At 44.5% G+C, this 19,981-nt stretch overlaps 1 protein-coding gene across 1 annotated transcript; it reads right to left on the minus strand.

Annotated features, from left to right (window-relative positions):
* Positions 1–1,086: 1,086 nt before the first annotated feature.
* On the minus strand, positions 1,087–7,276 carry IVL (involucrin). Its single transcript, XM_001915972.6, has 2 exons — positions 3,602–7,276; positions 1,087–2,318 (listed from the first exon to the last, which is right to left on the minus strand). The coding sequence occupies exon 2, from the start codon at positions 2,293–2,295 to the stop codon at positions 1,447–1,449; it is 849 nt and encodes a 282-aa protein (XP_001916007.2). The 5' UTR covers positions 2,296–2,318; positions 3,602–7,276; the 3' UTR covers positions 1,087–1,446.
* Between the last annotated feature and the right edge of the window lie 12,705 nt (positions 7,277–19,981).

The raw sequence follows: 19,981 nt of genomic DNA on the forward strand, positions 1-19,981 counted from the left end.
TCAGGTGAGAAATGACCTCAGTCTGAGCTTGGGAGGTGTTGGCAGGGATAGCAAGGACTTGATCATTGGTGGGGGTTTGGGAAGAAGAGAAGAGGAGTGAAGAATGATGATTGTGTCTGGCTTAAGTGAATGCGTAGATGGTGGTATCATTACCAAAGAGAGAGGATATCTAAGTAGGAAAGAAAGTGAATGTTGCTGGGGTGAGTGGGAAGTAAGGGATGCAAAGTGCCATTCAGACCTATTCAGTTGGGGTAGCTATGCAAGTCTCAATAGGGATGTCCCTGACAAGTCCTTATGCCTGTGGTAAAAAAATTTTGGGTAGCTTGAGACAACCTGCCTGAGATGATGTCATTAAATAAAGAGAGGCGATTCCCAGGAAAGAGAGAGCCCCAAGTCCTGCTGTCACTGATGGCAGTAATGGCTACAGAAAGGTCAGTGAGGGTAACAGCTGCAATGACCTTGGATCTGTATATCTCCAGTATTTTGTCTTCCGTGATCCTAGCTGGCCCAACCTTTACTTCCTTCAGTGATGCCATCACTTTCTCCATCAGAGACCAGCCCTGGGAGTCTCTCCTCTCCACACCTTGCCCACTTTTGCTTCTATTGCTTTCCTAAAGTCTTCCTCAACCAAGTAGGCAGTCCATAATACTCTTGGAAACCAAGAGGACATTCTACAGAGAGAAAACTCAGGAAGGGACCAGAACCCAGATGAAGCCCCTCTCCATCCGCATTCCCTTACCCATGAACCAGGATTGGGCTCCGTGTGTATAGTGTAAGGCAGTGACGGACTGAAAAGAATAGATCCTCTTCCCCCCAACCAGAATAACATGCCCCCTCTTCATGTATGCCATGTATTGCTTTCAGGTGCGTGAGCGAAGTTGTTTTTTGTTTTGGTTTGGTGTTGGTTTGGTTTCCTTTTAAGAAGCTGTTGAATGTATTGAGTGGTTCTGGGAGCAGAATTAAAGAGGGGTCAAGATGTCTGTCCTCCTGTGGGAACTGGCCAAGAGAATCACTGCAACCATTAAGTGACATGCAGGTTTTTATATGGTGAGAGACAGCGGAGAATAAGCCAAAGAGAAAGCAGGATCCCAGGACTTCCAGGATTTATTCTGTATTATTGTACATGCTCACAGATTCAGCTATAATACTGGGGATGAAGTCAGAGTTGCTGTAGAAACTGTCTCCTCAGGCAGAGGCTCTGGCCACCTGAGGTTGGGATTGGGATCATTAAGGGTGGGTGCTGGGCAATAACTTCCCCTTCCCCTCCACCCCGTCAAAGGGATATGCAGAAGGACAGGGTCCGGCAGGTTCACAGATGAGGTGGGCCACCCAAGCTGGGGACCTGAGGTAAGCGAGGCCACTGGTTCTCTCTTCTCTTGTGTGGGATGGCCTCTGGGACACTGGGAGTGGTTACTTATGTTTGGGGGGCCGCTGCACCTACTGCTTCTAATGCTGCTGCTGCTGTTTTGCAGGGAGCAAGACCTCTCCCTTCAGTGGCTGAACTGGCTGGGTTTCTTGAACCTGGCCGGGAGCTGGGACAAATGCAGGCTGCTCCGGCTGCCCCTCCTGCTGCTCTGCAGACCCTTCCTTCTTCTCCAGGTGCTCCAGCAGCTGCTCTTCTTTCTTCTGCAGGTGCTCCAGCAGCTGCTCTTCCTTCTTCTCCAGGTGCTCCAGCAGCTGCTCTTCCTTCTTCTCCAGGTGCTCCAGCAGCTGCTCTTCCTTCTTCTCCTGTTGCCCATCTCTCTTTGCTAGCTCTTGATCCAGTTGTTGGTCCAAGAGCTTCTTCTCCTGTTCCAGCTGTTCTTGGAGCTGCTTCTCCCTTTGTGCTTTCTCCTGCTCCAGCTGCAGGTCCAGGTTTTCCGCTTTGTGATGTTCCTCGTGTTGTTCCTGTTGCTGCTTCTGCGCTTCCTGCTCCTGTGGCTCCTCCTGCTCCTGCTGCTGTTCCACGTGCTGTCCCAGGGGCAGCTTCTGCTCCTGTGACTCCTGCTGCTGTGGCTGTCCAAGGTGCAGCTTCTGCTCCTGTGACTCTTGCTGCTGCTGCTCTTCCAGATGCTGTTCCTGCTGCTGCGGCTCACACTCTTGCTCGGGCACCCCCTTCACAAGAGGTGTATGTTTCTCCCCATTCTCCAAGGGAACCTCCCCTCGGAGCTCGGAGGCCACCTGGCACGGGGCAGGCAGTGGAGTTGGCTGCTTCACTTGCTCCTGCTGGATATGAGTGGGAGGAGAAACAGGCTTGAGGGGCTCCTGACTGAGAGCAGGGGGCAGGGTCACTGGCAGAATGTGCTGCTGGGACATCTTGGAAGCTGCTTTAGGTCAACCTGGAAAACAGGAAGAGTCAGAGAGGTGACTCGAAGGCAGAGGAAGTAGGTGAATCCCTGGAAATCTGTAGCAGTGCCTGGTTTCTCAGCATCACCCTCTCCCCTTTGGGTGGACACTCTCCCACCCACTCCAGGCTGTCATTCTCCAGAGTGAAGGGTAGGCATGGGGAGGGGCAGGGAAAGGCTCTCCAGGGAGCCTCTTGTTCCCCACAAGAGCCAGCAAAGAAGTCTGTCTTCAGAGCTGCTCTGCAAGGTGGGCTGGGTGCCATCACCTCCTGCCCTTGCCTAATCCTTGCCTCTGCCCTTATTACTGATTTCCACTGACCAAAAAGAAGAGATGGATTCTGGGATTATGAAAAGAAGAAATGAGGTCCTAGGAAAGGAAGGGTCTCCTGGAGGACTCCAGAGTTCTGGAAGGTCAATGGCCCATGCCAAGGATCTGAGAGGTCACGGCGTGAGCCCTGGACTGGAGTCAGATGACATATTTTCAGCTTAAATTTCCCAATGCAATACTGTGTACTTCTGGGTAAGTCACTTAGTCCCTCTGGGCCTCAGATTTCTCCTGTAAAATTAGCAAATTGGCCCATTTAACCCCAGAGCTTCTTTCCCTCACAACCTTCTCAGCTTTAGCTGCAGTCCCAGTGCTTGAGGGGAGTAGGTGGTGGGAGGGGCTGGAAGCTTGCTGAGAGTTGGAGCTGGTTCTTTCAAGTCTTGTACCTCTAAGTTGGGTTTTCCTGCCCCTACTCTGCCTGGGTTTCTCCAAATAGAAAGTTTTCCCTATTCTGTGGTTCTCCCTTTTGCAGCACAGCCAAGAGTTACAAGCATTTCACTGAACCTCCGCCCCTATAAAGACGGCAAACTCACAGCCAGCTCAAATCAAACAATTTTAAGAAAGAAATTGGCTCTATTCCCCCTGCATCCCCATCTTACCTCTCTCTCTCTCACACACACACACACACACAAGCGTGCACAGACACACACACAAGCGTATGTGGGGACACACACACACATGCAAATTCCAAAAAACGATAAGACAGGAGGGGATTGGGATTTCCTGGGATTCTTTTCCGAAGAAAAGATAGGACAGGAGGGGATTGCAATCTGTTCAGTGTTTCCATGCCATGGCACTTATCCCTCAGTACAGTGACCTGAGCCCTTCTAGAAGGACAGGTAGTCCAGCCTGTAAGTGATGCCTGCACCCCCCTGGGCTGGCCACCCCCAGCCAGGTTCCGGCCTGTTGGAGGCCCCCAGCCCCACCCCTGGGTAAGCCAGCTAACACTCACCAGACTCACGGTAGATGGCTGGAGAGGCTTCTAGTGGAGTGCTGAGCTGAGCAGGGGCCAGGGCACCCTTTATACCGTTCTCCAGTCTGGCTTCCTTCCCAAGATGAAGGAGATGGACTGGTTTCACCACTCAAGTTGGTCAATTTCCTTCATCCCCTTCCTGACTCATCACAGGCACCTTAAGCAGGAAACCCCCCAGGGCCCCTTTTCACAGACACATGGCTCCTGCCTGGCCAGAGGGCTCTGGGGGCAGTCACTCCTGATAGTCAGGTGGCCTGGGCACAGGGAGGTGACGGAGCCATCTAAGGAACCTGGTCCCCTTTTCCTATTGTTTTGTGACCTCAGCCAAGCTTCTCTGAATCTCAATTCCTCCACCTGTAAAATGGGTTTATGTTCATTATTAGGCTGAGAGATTTATTTCCAAGGGCACAGAATGGAAAGTTATGTGTCTGTCTGGGATGTCCAGGCCAGGGTATGTGGTGTAAAGTGGGAAGAATCATTTCTCATGAAGGGATGGGGTTGTCGGCGTTCTCTTGGTCACTAACCCACAGCCCATCTGCTCTTAGGATATACTTGTAACTCCATCCTGTGTGGAAATAAGCCCTGTCCTGAGGGGGTCAAACTTTGGCCAGAAGGGTCAAGTAGAAGGCTTATAGGGGTCTCCTACTGTGTATAAGGGGCTGCCCAGACCCCGTGCTCACGGCCGCAGTTACAGAAGTTCCCAAGAATGCCACGCTCATAAAGGCATGGACCACTCTGGGCAAGAAAACAGGCATTAAATATGCAATATATAAAATAATAAGTATGCTTTTTATGATGATAAAACAAAGACTTTCTATAATGTTTTTGGAGATGCTTGAAGCTATAAGGATCACAAACAAATCATCCCTTGCTTTCTCCAAACCATTCCCTAAAAGTAGCTTAAGCACTCTTTCAGAGTGGGGATTGGAGCTTGTGTCCACTCCCCCCACACCCCCCAATGCCAATGGTGACTCAGCATGTCTGGAATAAAATCCAAACTCACTGCCATGTTTTCAAAGACGATCCCTGAGGGTCTTAAGTTCCCAGGACAAGTCCAGTGCTCCCCACCTTGGGGCCTGGCACTTGCTCTCCCTTCACCAACAGGCATCTCCCAGGGTCCTTAGCTTTTTGTGTCTCTCTCAGCTTCAGCTTAAACGTTGGGGCCTGACAAAGAGCGTTCCCTGACTACCACACCTAGAGGATTATCCTCTGGGTCACTTCATTTCACTAATAGCACTCAAGGGCCCTTTTATTTGCATTGGTTCACTTGTTTTTTTTCTCTCTCTCCCACTGGGAAATAAGTTGAATAGGCAGGGGTCTTACCTGGTACGTTTTCTACCACGTCCCCAGAATCTAACATAACAACTGCCTCCAAAAGGAGCCCTATAAATATTGAAGGAATGAGTGAATGGTGGATTTCACCACCTGGAGATATGTACTATTGAACATTAGCGTCATGTATGTGTACTTGTGTGTATATAAACAAAATCGAATTGTAACTTGCCTGTCTTTTTAATGATTGGTTAATAGCTTATTTTATGGATATCATTTATTTAAACTCTCTTCTTTACAATCTAATCAAAAAAGAAATATTAGAATGATATGAAGACAAATACTCATTTCTGGGGATAATTTTGAGAAGCATCCTGATTCCTTGTGGTTTTCCTGATAGGCAGCTCCAGCCAGCCCCAAATAGATCTATTCACAGTCCTAATTTTGCCTTGCTTCTGGGGCTTAGTCTGGAGAGACAAATGGAGGACCCCTGCCTCTGGAATAAATCCCTCAGTTCGTGCCCTTTCTATTCCCTGAAGCCGCCTGGGGCCTCACACCGCCTCCCCCTAGAACAGGGACTGTGCCATTTTCCGGGGCAGGGAGAGCCCTCTCCACCCGCCCTGCCCTCCCCCTCCCTTATGGAGAACTAAGCAAGCACCTTCTCATAGACACCCATACCCTGTGCTCTGCTGCTGACCTCACATGGGAGGAATCTGCCTCTCCCCAGCCCATGACAGTCAGTCCCAGGGCAGCAGACCCTGCTGGAGGAAGTCACACCGGTCTTATGGGTTTCCAGGGCCTCCTATCTGCCAGATCTGCCTCCCGCCCTCTGATTCACAGTATAATGAGAGCTTTGGGGAGAAGACAACGAATGTGAGCCTTTGGCCACTGGGCAAAGCTAGGGTGTGGGGAGGAGGGTGGAGCATGGATCTGAGTGAGTGTGTATGTACAGGGGAGGGGCTGGAGGAGCCCCAGCATTTTAGGGGCTCAGAGGCCCCATGCTTTGCCCTCAAGTTGCCCCATTTCTGGGACAGACATGCTTGGATATGGGGGATATTCTCTCAGTGTCTGTGTGAGTGACCTCATAGGCCCCAGGATCCACATGAGAAGTCTGGGTAACTATCCCACTGCCGCCCATTGTAATGAGGATGAGCTCATATCCCATGATACATGCAGAGGCCTTGACCCCAGCTCTTCTCTAGCCCAAGGGGACGCTCTGGCTATTTCTCTTGCAGAGGCAGAAGCTGGCCGTCTTCTCTTTCTTTTGAAGTGAGGCAACCTATTTGAACTGTTGTTCAGCTGTGGGGGAAGGAGGCATGGGTCACAGCATTTGACTGCTCTGCAGGGAGGATGTTGAGGACAGCTCTTAGTAAGATGGCAGTATGGGGTGATGGCAGATCGTTCCGGGAAAGTGACTTGGATCAGGAGGTCTCCATCTTGGGTAGTTATGTCTAGGCTATTTCCTGGCGAAGCAATGCCACCACACCCTGAGGCTTCTAAGCCCTCCATAAGTCTCCTCCTATGCCCAGTGCTCTGTAGCCTACATCATCTCAATCTGCAACTTGCACTGGTAGGCTCCCCACACACCCCGAATCCTCACTGTCCTCCTCCGTGGGCGCCTGAACCCGACCACTCCTCATCTGGCTTTCCTCGTCTGTCTGCAGCTCCAGGAGGGAACAAGGCAAGGAAGAGAGATGAGACCAAGAAAGGGTCAAGGGGCTGATTCTTCCTCTCCGGGCTTCTGGGTTGGTCTGTCTAATGTGCCCTGCTTGCCTCTTTTACATCTTCCTCTGGCTTCCACTCCTTGGCTGTGGGATTGCTGGTTCCCACATTCGGTCCCCAAGGGCTTTGGCCTTGGATATGATTGCTGTGGAAGGACAGTCACAGTTCTGCTCTTGGTGCAGTAAGAGGAGCAAAGGCAGGAAGGGCTCTCAGTAGTGAAGAAAATGAGATGCTCAGTGCCCTCTCCTCCAGCTGGCAGGATGCCCTCCCCCTTGAGCTCACTGCTTGGGAAATCACATCCCTTGTGGTTGATTCTCTGCACCAGAAGGTGGCATCATGTCTGAGCTGGAGGGGCCTTCGAGAATGCATGGGGAAGGCCTCACCCAGTGCCTGGCACATAGGATCTTCTTGACACAGCCTAGTCCCTTCCACTGGGGCCAGTCCCTTCTTCTGACAGGTGGGCATTCACGTCTGGAGAGAGCACATGAATAGCCCAAGGGAAGCTGGAAGTGTCCTGACCTCCAGTTCAGTGGGCTCCCTTCCCCACCAAGCTGCCTTCCCAAGTGCTTGAGCATCTGATGACTGTGTGACAGGTTGCACTAGGTGACTTCAGACATTTGTTAACTCTGAGTCAGCCATCTACTGACTGACCCCAATGTGGTCAGTTCTAGATTTTCTGAGGAAGGACCAGTCTTCTCTGCCTCAGATTCAACTAAAATACCCTTGAGATGACCTCCACTGGCCCTGGGGACAGAAAGCTCTCCTTCCTGGCTGGTGCTGGTGTTTAGCCTGATGCAAACTGGAGGAGTGTTACTCTTCAAGGATGGGCACTGGCTTTGGAGTCAGACAGACCTGGGTTTGAATCCTACTTCACCTCTTGCTGTCTGGACAAGTCACTTTACCTCTATAACCCTCAGTTTCTTTGTCTATAAAATGGGGATACAAATTCTGCTTCAATTTCGGTGAAGATTTGGTGAGGTGGTATAGGTGGTTAGCACATAGACTGTACTCATAAACAGACTGTTTTATTGTTGGGAGTCATGGCCAATGTTTGCTGGTGGAATACAGTATGTGACCTGCCTAAATATAGAGTTTTAAGGATGTAAGCTATTCCAAGGTCATCAGCTTTAATGTTCTTATTTTCCCAGTGGAAAACCTGAAGCCCCAGAGTCACACAGGGTATGGGAGTAGAGTGGACATAGAAGCCAGGTCTCCTGACTTCCCATCTACTCCTTCTAGCCTGCCTGCTGCTGGGCCTCAGGTGATGCTTCAGTTCAGCCCATGAGTGTCTCCCTCGTGGGCTCAAGAGGCCCAGTGTGGACTTACTGTGTTCCCGCGTGGTAGGCTTACTGAGGAATCTGAATGGGTTTGCATTCCTACAGCATCATGGTACCTGGAGGGGCCTGGGGGCCTGTGTGGCCAGAAGAGAAGCAGCAGTTTGGGTCTAACTTTGGTATGGGTGAAGGAATCCAGGTAATAGAGTGAGGAGTGCACAGACACCACACAGAGCCAGAGACGGATGGTAAGGGCTCTGCCAGTGCGTGGAATGGGGGACGATTGGTGAAGAACATGGGGTAAGACTTCACAAGGGTGTGTGCGTGGAGAGGAAGGCAGCGGTGGGAGGGGCCCAGTTGGGTAGGGGACAGACAGAGAGAGTGGCAGGGCCATGGGTGGAGGGAATAGGGGTGGGACATCACAGAGGAGAGAGGAGAGGCAACAAAAGGGGTGAGAAGGACCCAGTCCAGCTGTGCGAAGTGTCCTCACTGGTCAGACCACATGTCCAAGGAGGCAGGGATGCCTCGGCCTCCTGGTTTATCACTCCCATCCTCCTCCTCCCCTGCTAATTAGGGAGTGGTGGAGACACCTGATCCTGCACCAACTGCCTCCCGAGAGGAGTAATTGCTCTTAAAGCTACTCCTGAAAGTGGTTACAGAGGCCGCTCAGATGTATGCGGAGTAAGTGTGTGCGTGCATGTGTGTTTTGTGTTTGCATATATGAGTGTATGTGTGCACATGTGTGTGTAGTGGGGGATCTGGGCAGCATGTCTAGTCCTGGAAAAGAGCCTTTCACCAAGAGGAGTTTGTTGCCTGCATTTCCCTCCCTTGCTCAGGTCCTGCTGAGCCCTGTGAGCAGCCCCAGTGCAGCCCCTTCCAAACCCCATCTGTTCTCTGTATTCGTGGACTGTGTCGTGAAGCTGTCAGATGGCTCCAGGCCTCCAGATGGGTTGGTCTGGTCCAGAGTATAAAATAGTGCCCATTCTTTCTGGCCTAAAACCTGCCTCCCTTCTTACTATCCCCGTTGAGCCGCCCCAGTGCAGAGTCAGGGCAATTTGGCCTCAGAGGCCCCAGCTGAGCCAGGGACTGGGGAAGGCCTTGTCCTACCACCCCACCCTCCCAGTCTGACACAGAGATACAAACCCTGATCTCAGGAAGCCCTACATTTAGGTGGGGCTCTGTTCCTACTCTCAGGAAACTACATTCTGATGGAGAGACCGGTGTGGAACCTGAGAGATGGGTCCAATTCAGTGGCATGCCATGTGAGCACTCGACTGACTGGCCTGTGCACAGATGCAGGTGTGAACAGACCAGGGCTGCAAGAGTCTCCTGGGGAGAATGCAAAGGAACAAAAGCTTCAAAGCCTGCCGTTCACCAGACACGGTGCTAAACAAGCCTCATCCACTACCTCACTTAATCCTCTGCTCTTTACAGACAAGAAGCTGAGGTTCAGAGCGGTGCAACGACTGGCCAGTGGTCCCACAGCTAGCAAGTGGATCAAGCGTGGGTGTCTCTACTTCTAGGCTAACCTCTCCACCTCTGAAGGCAGAGATGTCCATCAAGTGCGATAGATACTGGAGTCCTGCTGTGTCCCCGGAGGAGTCCAGCCTTGCCACAGCGGAAGATTGGAGAGCCACAAACCAGAAGACCAGCAGGCTGGAAACTGCTAGAGTATCTGAAGTTATTTTCCTGCCACTCAGGTTTTGCTAGAAAGCCTGCTTTGAGTGGGTTGGGGGGGGGGGGGCAGGCAGGGGAGAGAGATGTCAGTGTACTCTGGGAGAGAAAGGTGAGCAAGTTCTTGCTTGCTCAGCTTCAGCCTCACCCTTCTCTCTCCCCAGTACTCCAACCTCCTGCACGTCTCCCAGGAGCCTCAGGCCCCAGTCGCCCCAGAACCACCTCCCTCTCCAGCTTAGGACCCAGGTTTGAGAAAGCTGGTGTGGAGGAGCCTTCAGGGTCTCCAAGTTCAACCTTGGCTTTACAAAGGATGACACAGAGTAGAGAGGAGGGGAGTGCACAGGGTCACACAGGGGTCAGGGGAAAGTCTGGGCCAGGACCAGGTCTCCTGAGCTCACATTTACTCACCTCTGTGCCTTTGTACCTTCCATCCTCTCTGCTGGGAATACCTTTTTCACCTTCTGCCTTATTGATTTTTTGTTTAGCTGCTGTTTATTGAGAGCTTCCATGTGTCTATGTTCTTGGCACTAGAGGTAGAGCATCGAACAAAACCGGCAAAAACCCCCACACACTTAAAGCTTTCTTTTCAGTGTGGGAGGCAGCTAACAAATAAATTAAATACACACCTAGAATATCAAGCATGTTGGAAATACTATGTAGAAAAATAGGGTAAGAAAGAGGTTTATGGAGTTCTGTGGGGGGGATGTTATTCATTTTAAACAGAGTAGTCAGGAAAGACCTCACAGAGGGAACCTGAAGAAAATGGGATCAGTGAGGGGATAAGTGGAAGGAAGAGGGGACAGCAGGGTCCATGTCCCTGAGGCAAGAGTGTTCCTGGTATGTTCTGGAACCAGCAAGGAGGCCGGGATAGCTGGGGATGTGAACGAGGGAAAGAGTTGTAAGAGATGAGGGTGGAGGAGTGGGTGACAGTGGGCAGTGGGAGAAATGCAGCAGCTTTGCCTTTTATGGTGAACGAGATGAGAAGCCACTGGAGAGTATTGTATGGGGCAGTGGCATCTGATTTACTTTTTAAAAAATCTCTCTGGCAAGGATGGAAGCAAATAGGACTGTAAGAGGCAAGTGAAGTAATGTAGCAATGGCTTGGAACTAGGGTGGTAGCAGTAGAGGTAGGAAAATGTGATCAGGTTATAGATATGTTTTGACAATAGAATCAGTAAGATTCAGCAAGAGATTAGATGTAAGGTGTAGGTGGGAGCAAACAATGACTCGGAAGTTCTTAGCCTGAATGACTGTAACGATAGAGCTGCCATTAATAGAGAGAGTGAAGACCATGGGAGGGGTTGATTTTGTAGGAGTGATCGACAGTGAGCACTGGGACACGTTAAGTTTGAGATGCCCATTAGATATCCAAGTAGAGTCATCAAGTAGGCAATTAGATGTACTAGTTTTGCGTTCAGAAGAAGGTGCATGCTGTAGATATAAATTAGGAAATCATCAGCATATGAACGGCATTTGAAGTCATGATCTGGGATGAGATCATCAAGGGATTGAATACAGAGAGAAAAGAGAAGAGGTTCAAGAACACTCTCCTGAATCACTCCAATGTCAAGTTGTCAGATGAAAAGGAATAAGTCAGGAAAACTAAGAAAAACTGAGAAGGAGTAGGAGGTGAGGTAAGAAACACATGAGCAGAATGGGGTATCCTGGAACACAAGTGAAGACATTGTTGAAGAGGAGGGATGAACCATTGGGGAAAAGATGAGGACTAAGAAGGCCCACTGGGTTGGGCAACATGGAATCCATTGGTGACCTTGACAAAGGCAGCCAAATGCAGTGGTGAGGAGAAAAGCCAGATTGGCGTGGCTTCAAGAGCAAATGAGAAAAGAAGACTTGGGAACAGCAAGGAGAGACAGCATTTTTCAACAACGTTTTAGTGAAGAGAAGCAGATAGATGAGACAGTAGCTGGTGCTGGCTCCCTTCTTCCAGCTTCTTCCAAACTCCATTCGTGACTCGATCCTTCTTCTACTGAGCAACTATCACTGACGGACCAAAATCCATGAGGCCCTGACTGATCTACAACCCGTGCTCATTTCAACCCCATCTCCCCACTCCTCAGATCTTACCTGTGGAGGATTTGGATCCAGGCTGGGGCTTTTCCACTGTTCTCTGTTCCTGGAGCGCTCTTCTGCAAATATCCCCATGACTTGCTTCTGCACATCATTCAGACCTCCGCTTGAAATGTCACCTCCTTGAGATGGATCCTCTAGACATCCTATCTAAAATAGGTTACTCATTCCACCGTACTGTTTATCTCATTATAGCACTCATCACTATTTGAATTTATTTTATTTATTTGTGTGCTTGCTTAACTAGAATGTAAGTTCATGAGAGTAGGGCTCTTGACTGTGTTCGTTCCTCAACTTCTCCAATGCCTAGAACCATACTTGGCACATAGTCTGTCCAATATGTCCACTATACCTGTCAGCTTCCTAAATACTTCTTGAAGGAATGAGTCTACTCATGTTAAATAGATGTAAATGTCTTTTCCCATAAATAAACTTAACTTCTAATATCTAGTCACCATTTCTGAGGATAGAAAACAATGTATTCGAATCCCAAAAACTCAGTCAACTCTGGCTTAACCTCAGGCAGTGTAGGATCTCTTCTCCCACTCCTTCTCCTCTTACTCCTCAGATTTATTTAAGCTTGCTTTCTGGAAGGTTTAAGATTTAGATCTCTGCCATGAATCCCAAAAGTCTACTTAGAAACTTAAACATTTTTGTTTTGAAGAGCCAGCCCTAGACCCTCCCCTGGGTGTGTGTTGTTCACTAGACAGGGGATGGCCCTTCAGGCAGCTTTGTGTGAGAGAAGGGATGGGATCGAAATATTCCAAAACTTCATCCTGCTTTGTATTCTCTCATTTTTTGTGGCAGCGGTGATCATGTGACTTTATAAATAGCCCTTCCTCCATTAATAGCCCCAAGCTTCCAAGAGCAAAAACAGGACCCAATTTTTCCTCCTGCCTCTGCCCTGGCACTTGGCTGGTGGTATTTCTGTGCTGAGAGTTTCACTCCTCCACTCCCTCCCTCCAGCCCTGGGAGTAGCAGGAATTACAGTCATCCTCTGCTCCTGCCTCTAAGGAGTGCCAAGCAGCAAATGAAGCTAACTAGCCATGAGGTCAAACAGAAATGTGATGTTTGTATTCAGGGACAGGGCGTGGACAGGCAATCCTGGCATCTCTGCACGTACTGGGTGGCCTATAGAGCCGAGCCAACCTCAGCCCTCCTGACGGGTCTGTGCTGTGCTCACCTCTGGGAGGTAGGCAAAGAGGAAGGGGTCTGGAGCCAGGGGAACCACGTTGTGGTTTTACCAGGCGAAGCAGGAACATTCAGTCTGGTTAAAGTTCAAGGAGCCCAACCTCCCATGTTTAACTTGCCATCGCGACTTCCTGGTCATCTCATAGTATGAGCACCTCTGGTGTGTGCAGCATGATATCAGAGTTTGAAAACATAGTTTGTAATTTTTGTCCATGACTCCTAAATGCAGCTCAATCACTTCATCCAGTGCTTAACCAAGCAAACAGGAATTGATCTAGCGTCAGGTGGAAGGGAGAGGAAACTAGCTGTATTGGACTTCTAAAAACACATTTAAATCTATCCTATATGCCACCTTCCTAACTTGGATTTTCTGTCATTGAAATTTTCCCCCTTTTTTACAGCTTTATTGAGGTATAATTGGCTCGTATCATGTAAGTTTAAGGTGTGCAACGTGATACTTTGCTACACATATATATTGCAAAATGATTACCACCATAAGGTTAGTTAATATATCTATCACGTCACACAATTACCATTTGATTGTGTGTATGGTAAGAACATTTAAGATCTACTCTCTTAGCAATTTTCAAGTATATAATACTGTATTGTTTACTATAGTCACCATGCTGTACATTAGATTCCCAGAAGTTATTCATCTTATAACTGGAAGTTTATACCCTCTGAACAACATCTCCCCACTCCCCCTGCACCGTGGTCCCCGGCAATCACCACTCCATTTTCTGTCTCAGTGAGTTTGGCTTTTTTAGATTCTGCATATAAGTGAGGACATATAGCATTTGTCTTTCTTTGTCTGACTTATCTCACTTAGCATAATGCCCTCAAGCTCCATCCATGTTGTTGCAAATGGCAGGATTTTCTTCTTTCTCATGGCCAGACAATATTCCATTGTATGCATACACCACATCTTCTTTATCCATTTATCCATTGATGGACACTTAGCTAGTTTCCATGTCTTGACTATTGTAAATAATGCTGCAGTGAACATGAGGGTGCAGATATCTCCTCAAGATAGTTATTCCATTTGAAATTATTCCTCTAGATAGAAATGCTTTTTTGCCCTTCCCTCCCTCACTGCCCCCATGTCCAGCCTCTAAGAGTGGAGTGGACCACTGTCTTAACATTAGGATTCCTGTCTCCTGACTCAGGAATAGGTTGGCAGCCTCAAGGCTCTGAATCTCAGGGATCTTCCTTCTCATTCCAAATATTTATTCTTACCACCCCAGCCTTTAGTCAAAAACCCAAGGGACTTCTTCACCACATTTGTTGAAAGTTTCTAGCCTTATTTTTAACCTCCTGAGCCATCCAGGTCTTGGCACACATCCCATGTCCAGATTCATATCCACTGCAGCCACAGCAAAGAGCATCTGACTTTGCTTTACACTCCATAAGGGTGCCCTTAGGGAATAATCCAAGGAAATGTCTGGAGAAAAAATATATTGCCACCAAGGATTACGTTGTTGGAGTCAAAAAAAAATGCTTCTGATCATCATAGCATTTATACCTGTTCTGTTTGCCTGTCTTGATCTTTAAACTGTAAGCACCACAGAACAGATTTGATTTATTTGTTTCTATTTTGGAAGAGTATTGCATAGAACTTGGCCCTTATTTGGTGCTCAGAATGATTGGTCAAACAAAGTGAACTGCCACTTCTGGTGAAGATAAAGTAAAAGGGACAAGATTTACCCTTCAACCTGGAAAATAGTTTTTAAAAAGACAGTACTTGAGATGATGGTTTTCAAAATAGTAGACACATCAGGCAATTAATGGCAATGATCTTTGAAGACAAGAAACAGATGAGATGAGCCCTATGAGTGCCCCAGCTTACCTCACAAAGGGAGTTTGCAGGCCACTGTGCAGGGAAGGGAATCCAGACAGAGTCTGGTTGTCTCTCTGATTTTAGGAGACAGAACTGGGAAGCTGGAGAGGCCAAGGAAGCAAGAGTTTTCAGAATGCCAGAGAGGACAAACCTACACAGAGACAGAACTCTGTAGATCTGCAGAAGGTCCCCTTGAGTCTTCAGCTGAGTACTGATTGGTGTATTTGTGTGAAGAAATTACCCAGGACAGGAGAAAGGACCACCTGAGAGGATTATAAGGAAGGATCCTTGGAGCTTACACAGGGTCAGGAATATTTCCTGTTCCCACTAGAAGACTTGAAAGAATCCAACTGTTGCTAAGTAACTTAACTACATCTAATACAGATCTGAAGTATATTTTTAGGAATGCAAAAATTATTCAGCATCCAAAAAGTTAAAATTCACAGTGTCTGACTTTCGATTAAAACTTACAAGGCATACAAAGTAGTAGTAAAACACTATTGATAATGAGGGAAAAAATCAATAAATTAAAACCTTGAAAAGACAGAGAATTAGTAGACAAGGATGTTGAAACCATTATGATAAATGTGTTCCACATGTTCAAGAAGCTAGAGAAAATATTGAGCACCTTCATTAGAGATATGAAATATTTAAAGACCCAAATCAAACTTGTGGAGATAAAAATCACCATGTCTGAAATAAAAAGTACATTAGATACTACAGAATAAAATATTAGTGAACTTGAAGACATAGCAATATAAATTATCCAAAATAAAACACAGGAAAAAAAGGCAATTAAAAAAAAAAGGAACAAAGCAGCCCAGTACAAGCGTAGTTGAAGTCCGTGAAAGATGAGGTAGAAGGGTAATTACCTAAATATTTCAAAATTGGGGGGTGAACTCTATACAAATGTGAAAATATTAACGAACTCAAGCACAAGAAACATCAAGCCAATTTTATCAAGGCACATCATAATAAAATTGCTTCTAACAAGTGATAAACAAAAGAATCACAAAAATGGCCACAGGAAAATAGATACATTGCACAAGCAAAGTCATATTATGGAGGGAAAAATAGGAGTAAATTGCTCACTAGAAATAATGCAAGCCAGAAAACAGTGGAGCAACATTCCTAATATATTGAAAGAAAAAATATATATATAAAACTAGAATTCTATATCCAGTAAAATATCTTTTTAAAAGGAAGATAAAATAAAGACTTTTTCCAGACATTTAAAAGCTGAAATAATTTAAGCAAGTAGACTCTAAACTATAAGAAATGTTAAGAGGCAGTCCTTTAGGATGAAGGAAAATTATGTAAAATGAAATTATGGATCCACACAAAGGAAGAAAGAGCACTCCAAATAGTAACTACATGGATAAAAACAAAAGACTTTTGCTTGCTTTTTGAACGTACTTGAAGAATAAGTGATTATTTACAGCAAAATTGAGAGCAATATATTATGAGGTTTTTATCATACATGGAAAAAATATGCATCACAATAGTAGCACAAAGTTCGGAAGAAAAGAAATGGAAGTAACTGTTTATAGGTTCTTATACTGTAAGTGGAGTGGTATGACCTGAAGGTAAACTATGCTAAGTTAAAGATCTATACAATAAATCCTAATGTAACCACCAAGACTATGCAACAGAATCTTAGAGAATAAGTCAATAAATGGGATGAAATGGGACTACATGAAAGAATCATTACAAAAGTAAGAAAGAGGCAAAAGAATACAGAATATAGGTGAGACATAGAAAACAAATAGCAAGATGGTACATTTAAACTCAACCATATCAATAATCACTTGAAAAGTATTGATATAAACACTCCAATTAAAAGGCAGAGATTGTCAGGTTGAGTAAAAAATATTCAACTATCTGTTGTCTAGAAGGCATGCATTTTAAATATAAAGACACAAATAGGTTAAAATTAAAGTGATAGAAAAAGAAATGTCTTGCTTCTATCAATCAAAAAAAAGCTGAGGTGGCTAAATTGACTTCAAAGTAGATTTTAGAGCAAAAAAATATCACCAGCGATAAAGAAGTTCATTTTTTAATAATTAAGAAGCAATTTATAAACAGGCTATAATAAAGTCTAAATGTTTATGCATCTAATAAGAGATTTTCAAAATATATGAGGCAAAATTGTTAGAATTACAAGAAACAATAGAAGAAGTCACAGTTATGATCAGAGGTCTCAACACGACTCATTTAATACTTGATAAAACAAGTGGCCATAAAATCAGTAGAGATGTGGAAGACTTAACTCATGCTGCCAAACACATTAGCCTAATCGACATTATACCGCGTGCATGCAACAACGCAGAGTGCATCTTCTTTTCAAGTGCACATGGAGCATTTACAAAATAGAGCATACTCTAGTTCATAAAACAAGTCTCAATAAATTTAAAAGGATTCAAGTCATGCAAAGTATGTTATTTGACTATTGACTACAGAGGAATAAAATTAGAAATAACAGAAAGATCCTTTGGAAATCTCCCAACATTTTTGGGGGAAAAAAAATAAAACCCAGTTATAACTAACTCATGGATCCAAGGGATAGATCAAAAAGGAAATTAAAAAAGTCTTTTGAACTAGCAAGGGAGAAAACATATAAAAAATTTTGAATGTAGCTGAAACAATAGAGGAAAATTCATAGCAGTAAATGGCCATATTAGAAGAGGAAAGATTTCAAATTAATGGCCTTGGCTTTCCTCTTGAAAACTAGAAAAAAGAAGAACAAATTAAACCCAAAGTAAGCAAAAGAAAGGAAATGATAAAGATGGGATCAGACCTCAATGAAATAGAAAATTAATGAAACAAAAAGCTGGTTCTTTAAGAAGATTGATGAAATTAATGAAAATATTAGCCAGATTGAACAGGAAAAAAAGACATAAATTACCAATATCAGGAATGAAAGAGTTCACTTTACCGTAAATTCTATGAGTATTAAAAAATAATACGGACATACTATAAATAACTTTATGCCAACAAATTTAGAAACAGATAAAGTGGATGAATTTCTTAAAAGACAAAAACTAGCAAAGTTCACTCAAGAGGAAATAATTTGAAAAACTTTGATACCCAAAACAGACAAATACATTACAAGAAAAGAAAACTATAGGGCAATACTCCTCAATAACACAGAGGTAAAACTTATTAACAAAATTTTAGCAAATCAAATCTAAGAACGTGTAAAAAGGATTAAACAACCTGATCAAATAAGGTTTATCTCAGGAATGCAAGGTTATTTCAACATTCAAAAATCAATCAGTGTAATTCACCATATTAATAAACTAAAAAAGAAAAATTGTATGATCATCTCAATATACACATAAAAAGTATTTTTTCAAAATCCAACATCCATTTTTGTTAAAAACTCTTGACAACGTCCGAAGAGAAGGAACATCCTCAAGTGGCAGGAAAGAAAAACGTAAAAGTCATCCAGATTGGAAAGGAAAAAGTAAAACTCTCTTTGTGCTCAGATGACCTGATAGTATATGTAGAAAATCCTATGGAGTTACAAGAAGCTATTGAAACTAATAAGCAGTATATAAGACTAATATACAAAAATAATTGAATTTTTATACACTAACAGTGAATCAGAAATGGAAATTAAAAATATCGTTTACAATATGATCAAAGTATATGAAATGCTTAGGGAAAATATGACAAAATATGTGCAAAATTGTTCACTGGAAGCTACAAAACCTAAGAAAAATTAAAGACTAGATAAATAAATGGAGGGATGATCCATGTTCATGAATTGAAAGACTCAATATTATTAAACTGTCCATTCTCCAATTTTAATCTATAGATTTAATTCAATCCCAGTAAAAAAATCTCAGTAGGCTTTTTTTTTGGTAGAAATTGGCAAGTTTAGGGTCTGGCCCCGTGGCCGAGTGGTTAAGTTCGCGCGCTCCGCTGCAGGCGGCCCAGTGTTTCGTCGGTTCGAATCCTGGGCGCGGACATGGCACTGCTCGTCAGACCACGCTGAGGCGGCGTCCCACATGCCACAGCTAGAGGAACCCACAACGAAGAATACACAACTATATGTACCGGGGGGCTTTGGGGAGAAAAAGGAAAAAATAAAATCTTTAAAAAAAAAAAAAAGAAAGAAATTGGCAAGTTTATTCTAAAATTCATACGGAATACAAAAGACCTAAACTAGCGAACACAACTTTCAAAAAGGCAAAATTAGAGTACTTACATATCTGACTTTAAGACTTATTATACAGCTGCAGTAAATAAGACAGTAGTGTCAGGATAGACAAATTGATTAATGTAACAAAACAAGAATGCAGAGATAAAAACAAACAAATATGGCCAGTTGATTTTTCACAAAGATGCAAAGATAATTCAGTAGAGAAAGAATAGTCTGGAACAATTATATATCCATACGCTCCCCTCCAAAGTCCTGCCCCCCTCCAAAAAAACCCCTTTGTCCATACTTGTCACTATTTATAAAGTAATTAATTTATAAAAGAAAACATAAGAGAAAACCTTTATGTCCTAGGATTAGGCAAAGATTTCTTAGATATGACACCAAAAACAAGATCTATAAAAGAAAAAAATTTGATTAATTGGATTTTATCAAAATTAAAGACTCCTCTTTGAAAGAAACTGTTTAAGAGAATGAAAAGATAAGCCACAAACTGGGGATAATATATACAAATAATTTATCTGATAAAAGATTTGTATCAAGAACATATTTTAAAAAACCCCTCAGAATCTGATAGCAAGAAACCAAACAATTCAGTAAAATTATGGAGGAAGTATCTGATCAGATAATTCACCAAAGATACATGGAGATATGAGGGCACATGGAAAGATGCTCAATATCATTAGCCATTAAGGAAATGCAAATTAAAGTCACAACAAAATAATGTTACATATCTATTAAAACATCTAAAAATAGAAAAAGTGAGCATGTAAAATGTTGGCAAAGACGTGCAGCAATTGGAATTCCAATTTACTTCCAGCAGGAAAGTGAATGGCATCACCATTTTGGGGAAAACACTTCGGCAGTTTCTTAAAAAGTAAAATATATGCCTACTATATACAGTCAATCTACTCTTAGGTCTTTACCTGAGAGAAATGAAAGCATGTGTCCATCCAAAGACTTGTCATGAATGTTCGCAGCAGCTTCATTTGTAATAGGCAAAAGTTGGAAATAATCCAAATGCCCATCAAAAGATTAATGGATAAACAAAATGTGGTACATATCCGTACAATAAGGGCATTTACTACTCAGCAGTAAAAATGAACAATTGATTCATGCAACAACTTGTTTGAATT

This window comes from Equus caballus, chromosome 5 (genome assembly GCF_041296265.1).
Source record: "Equus caballus isolate H_3958 breed thoroughbred chromosome 5, TB-T2T, whole genome shotgun sequence".
Lineage (NCBI taxonomy): Eukaryota > Metazoa > Chordata > Mammalia > Perissodactyla > Equidae > Equus > Equus caballus.

Bases quoted from the DNA above. Each gene is read 5' to 3' on its own strand.
- IVL (XM_001915972.6), bottom strand. From the start codon at position 2,295: ATGTCCCAGCAGCACATTCTGCCAGTGACCCTGCCCCCTGCTCTCAGT.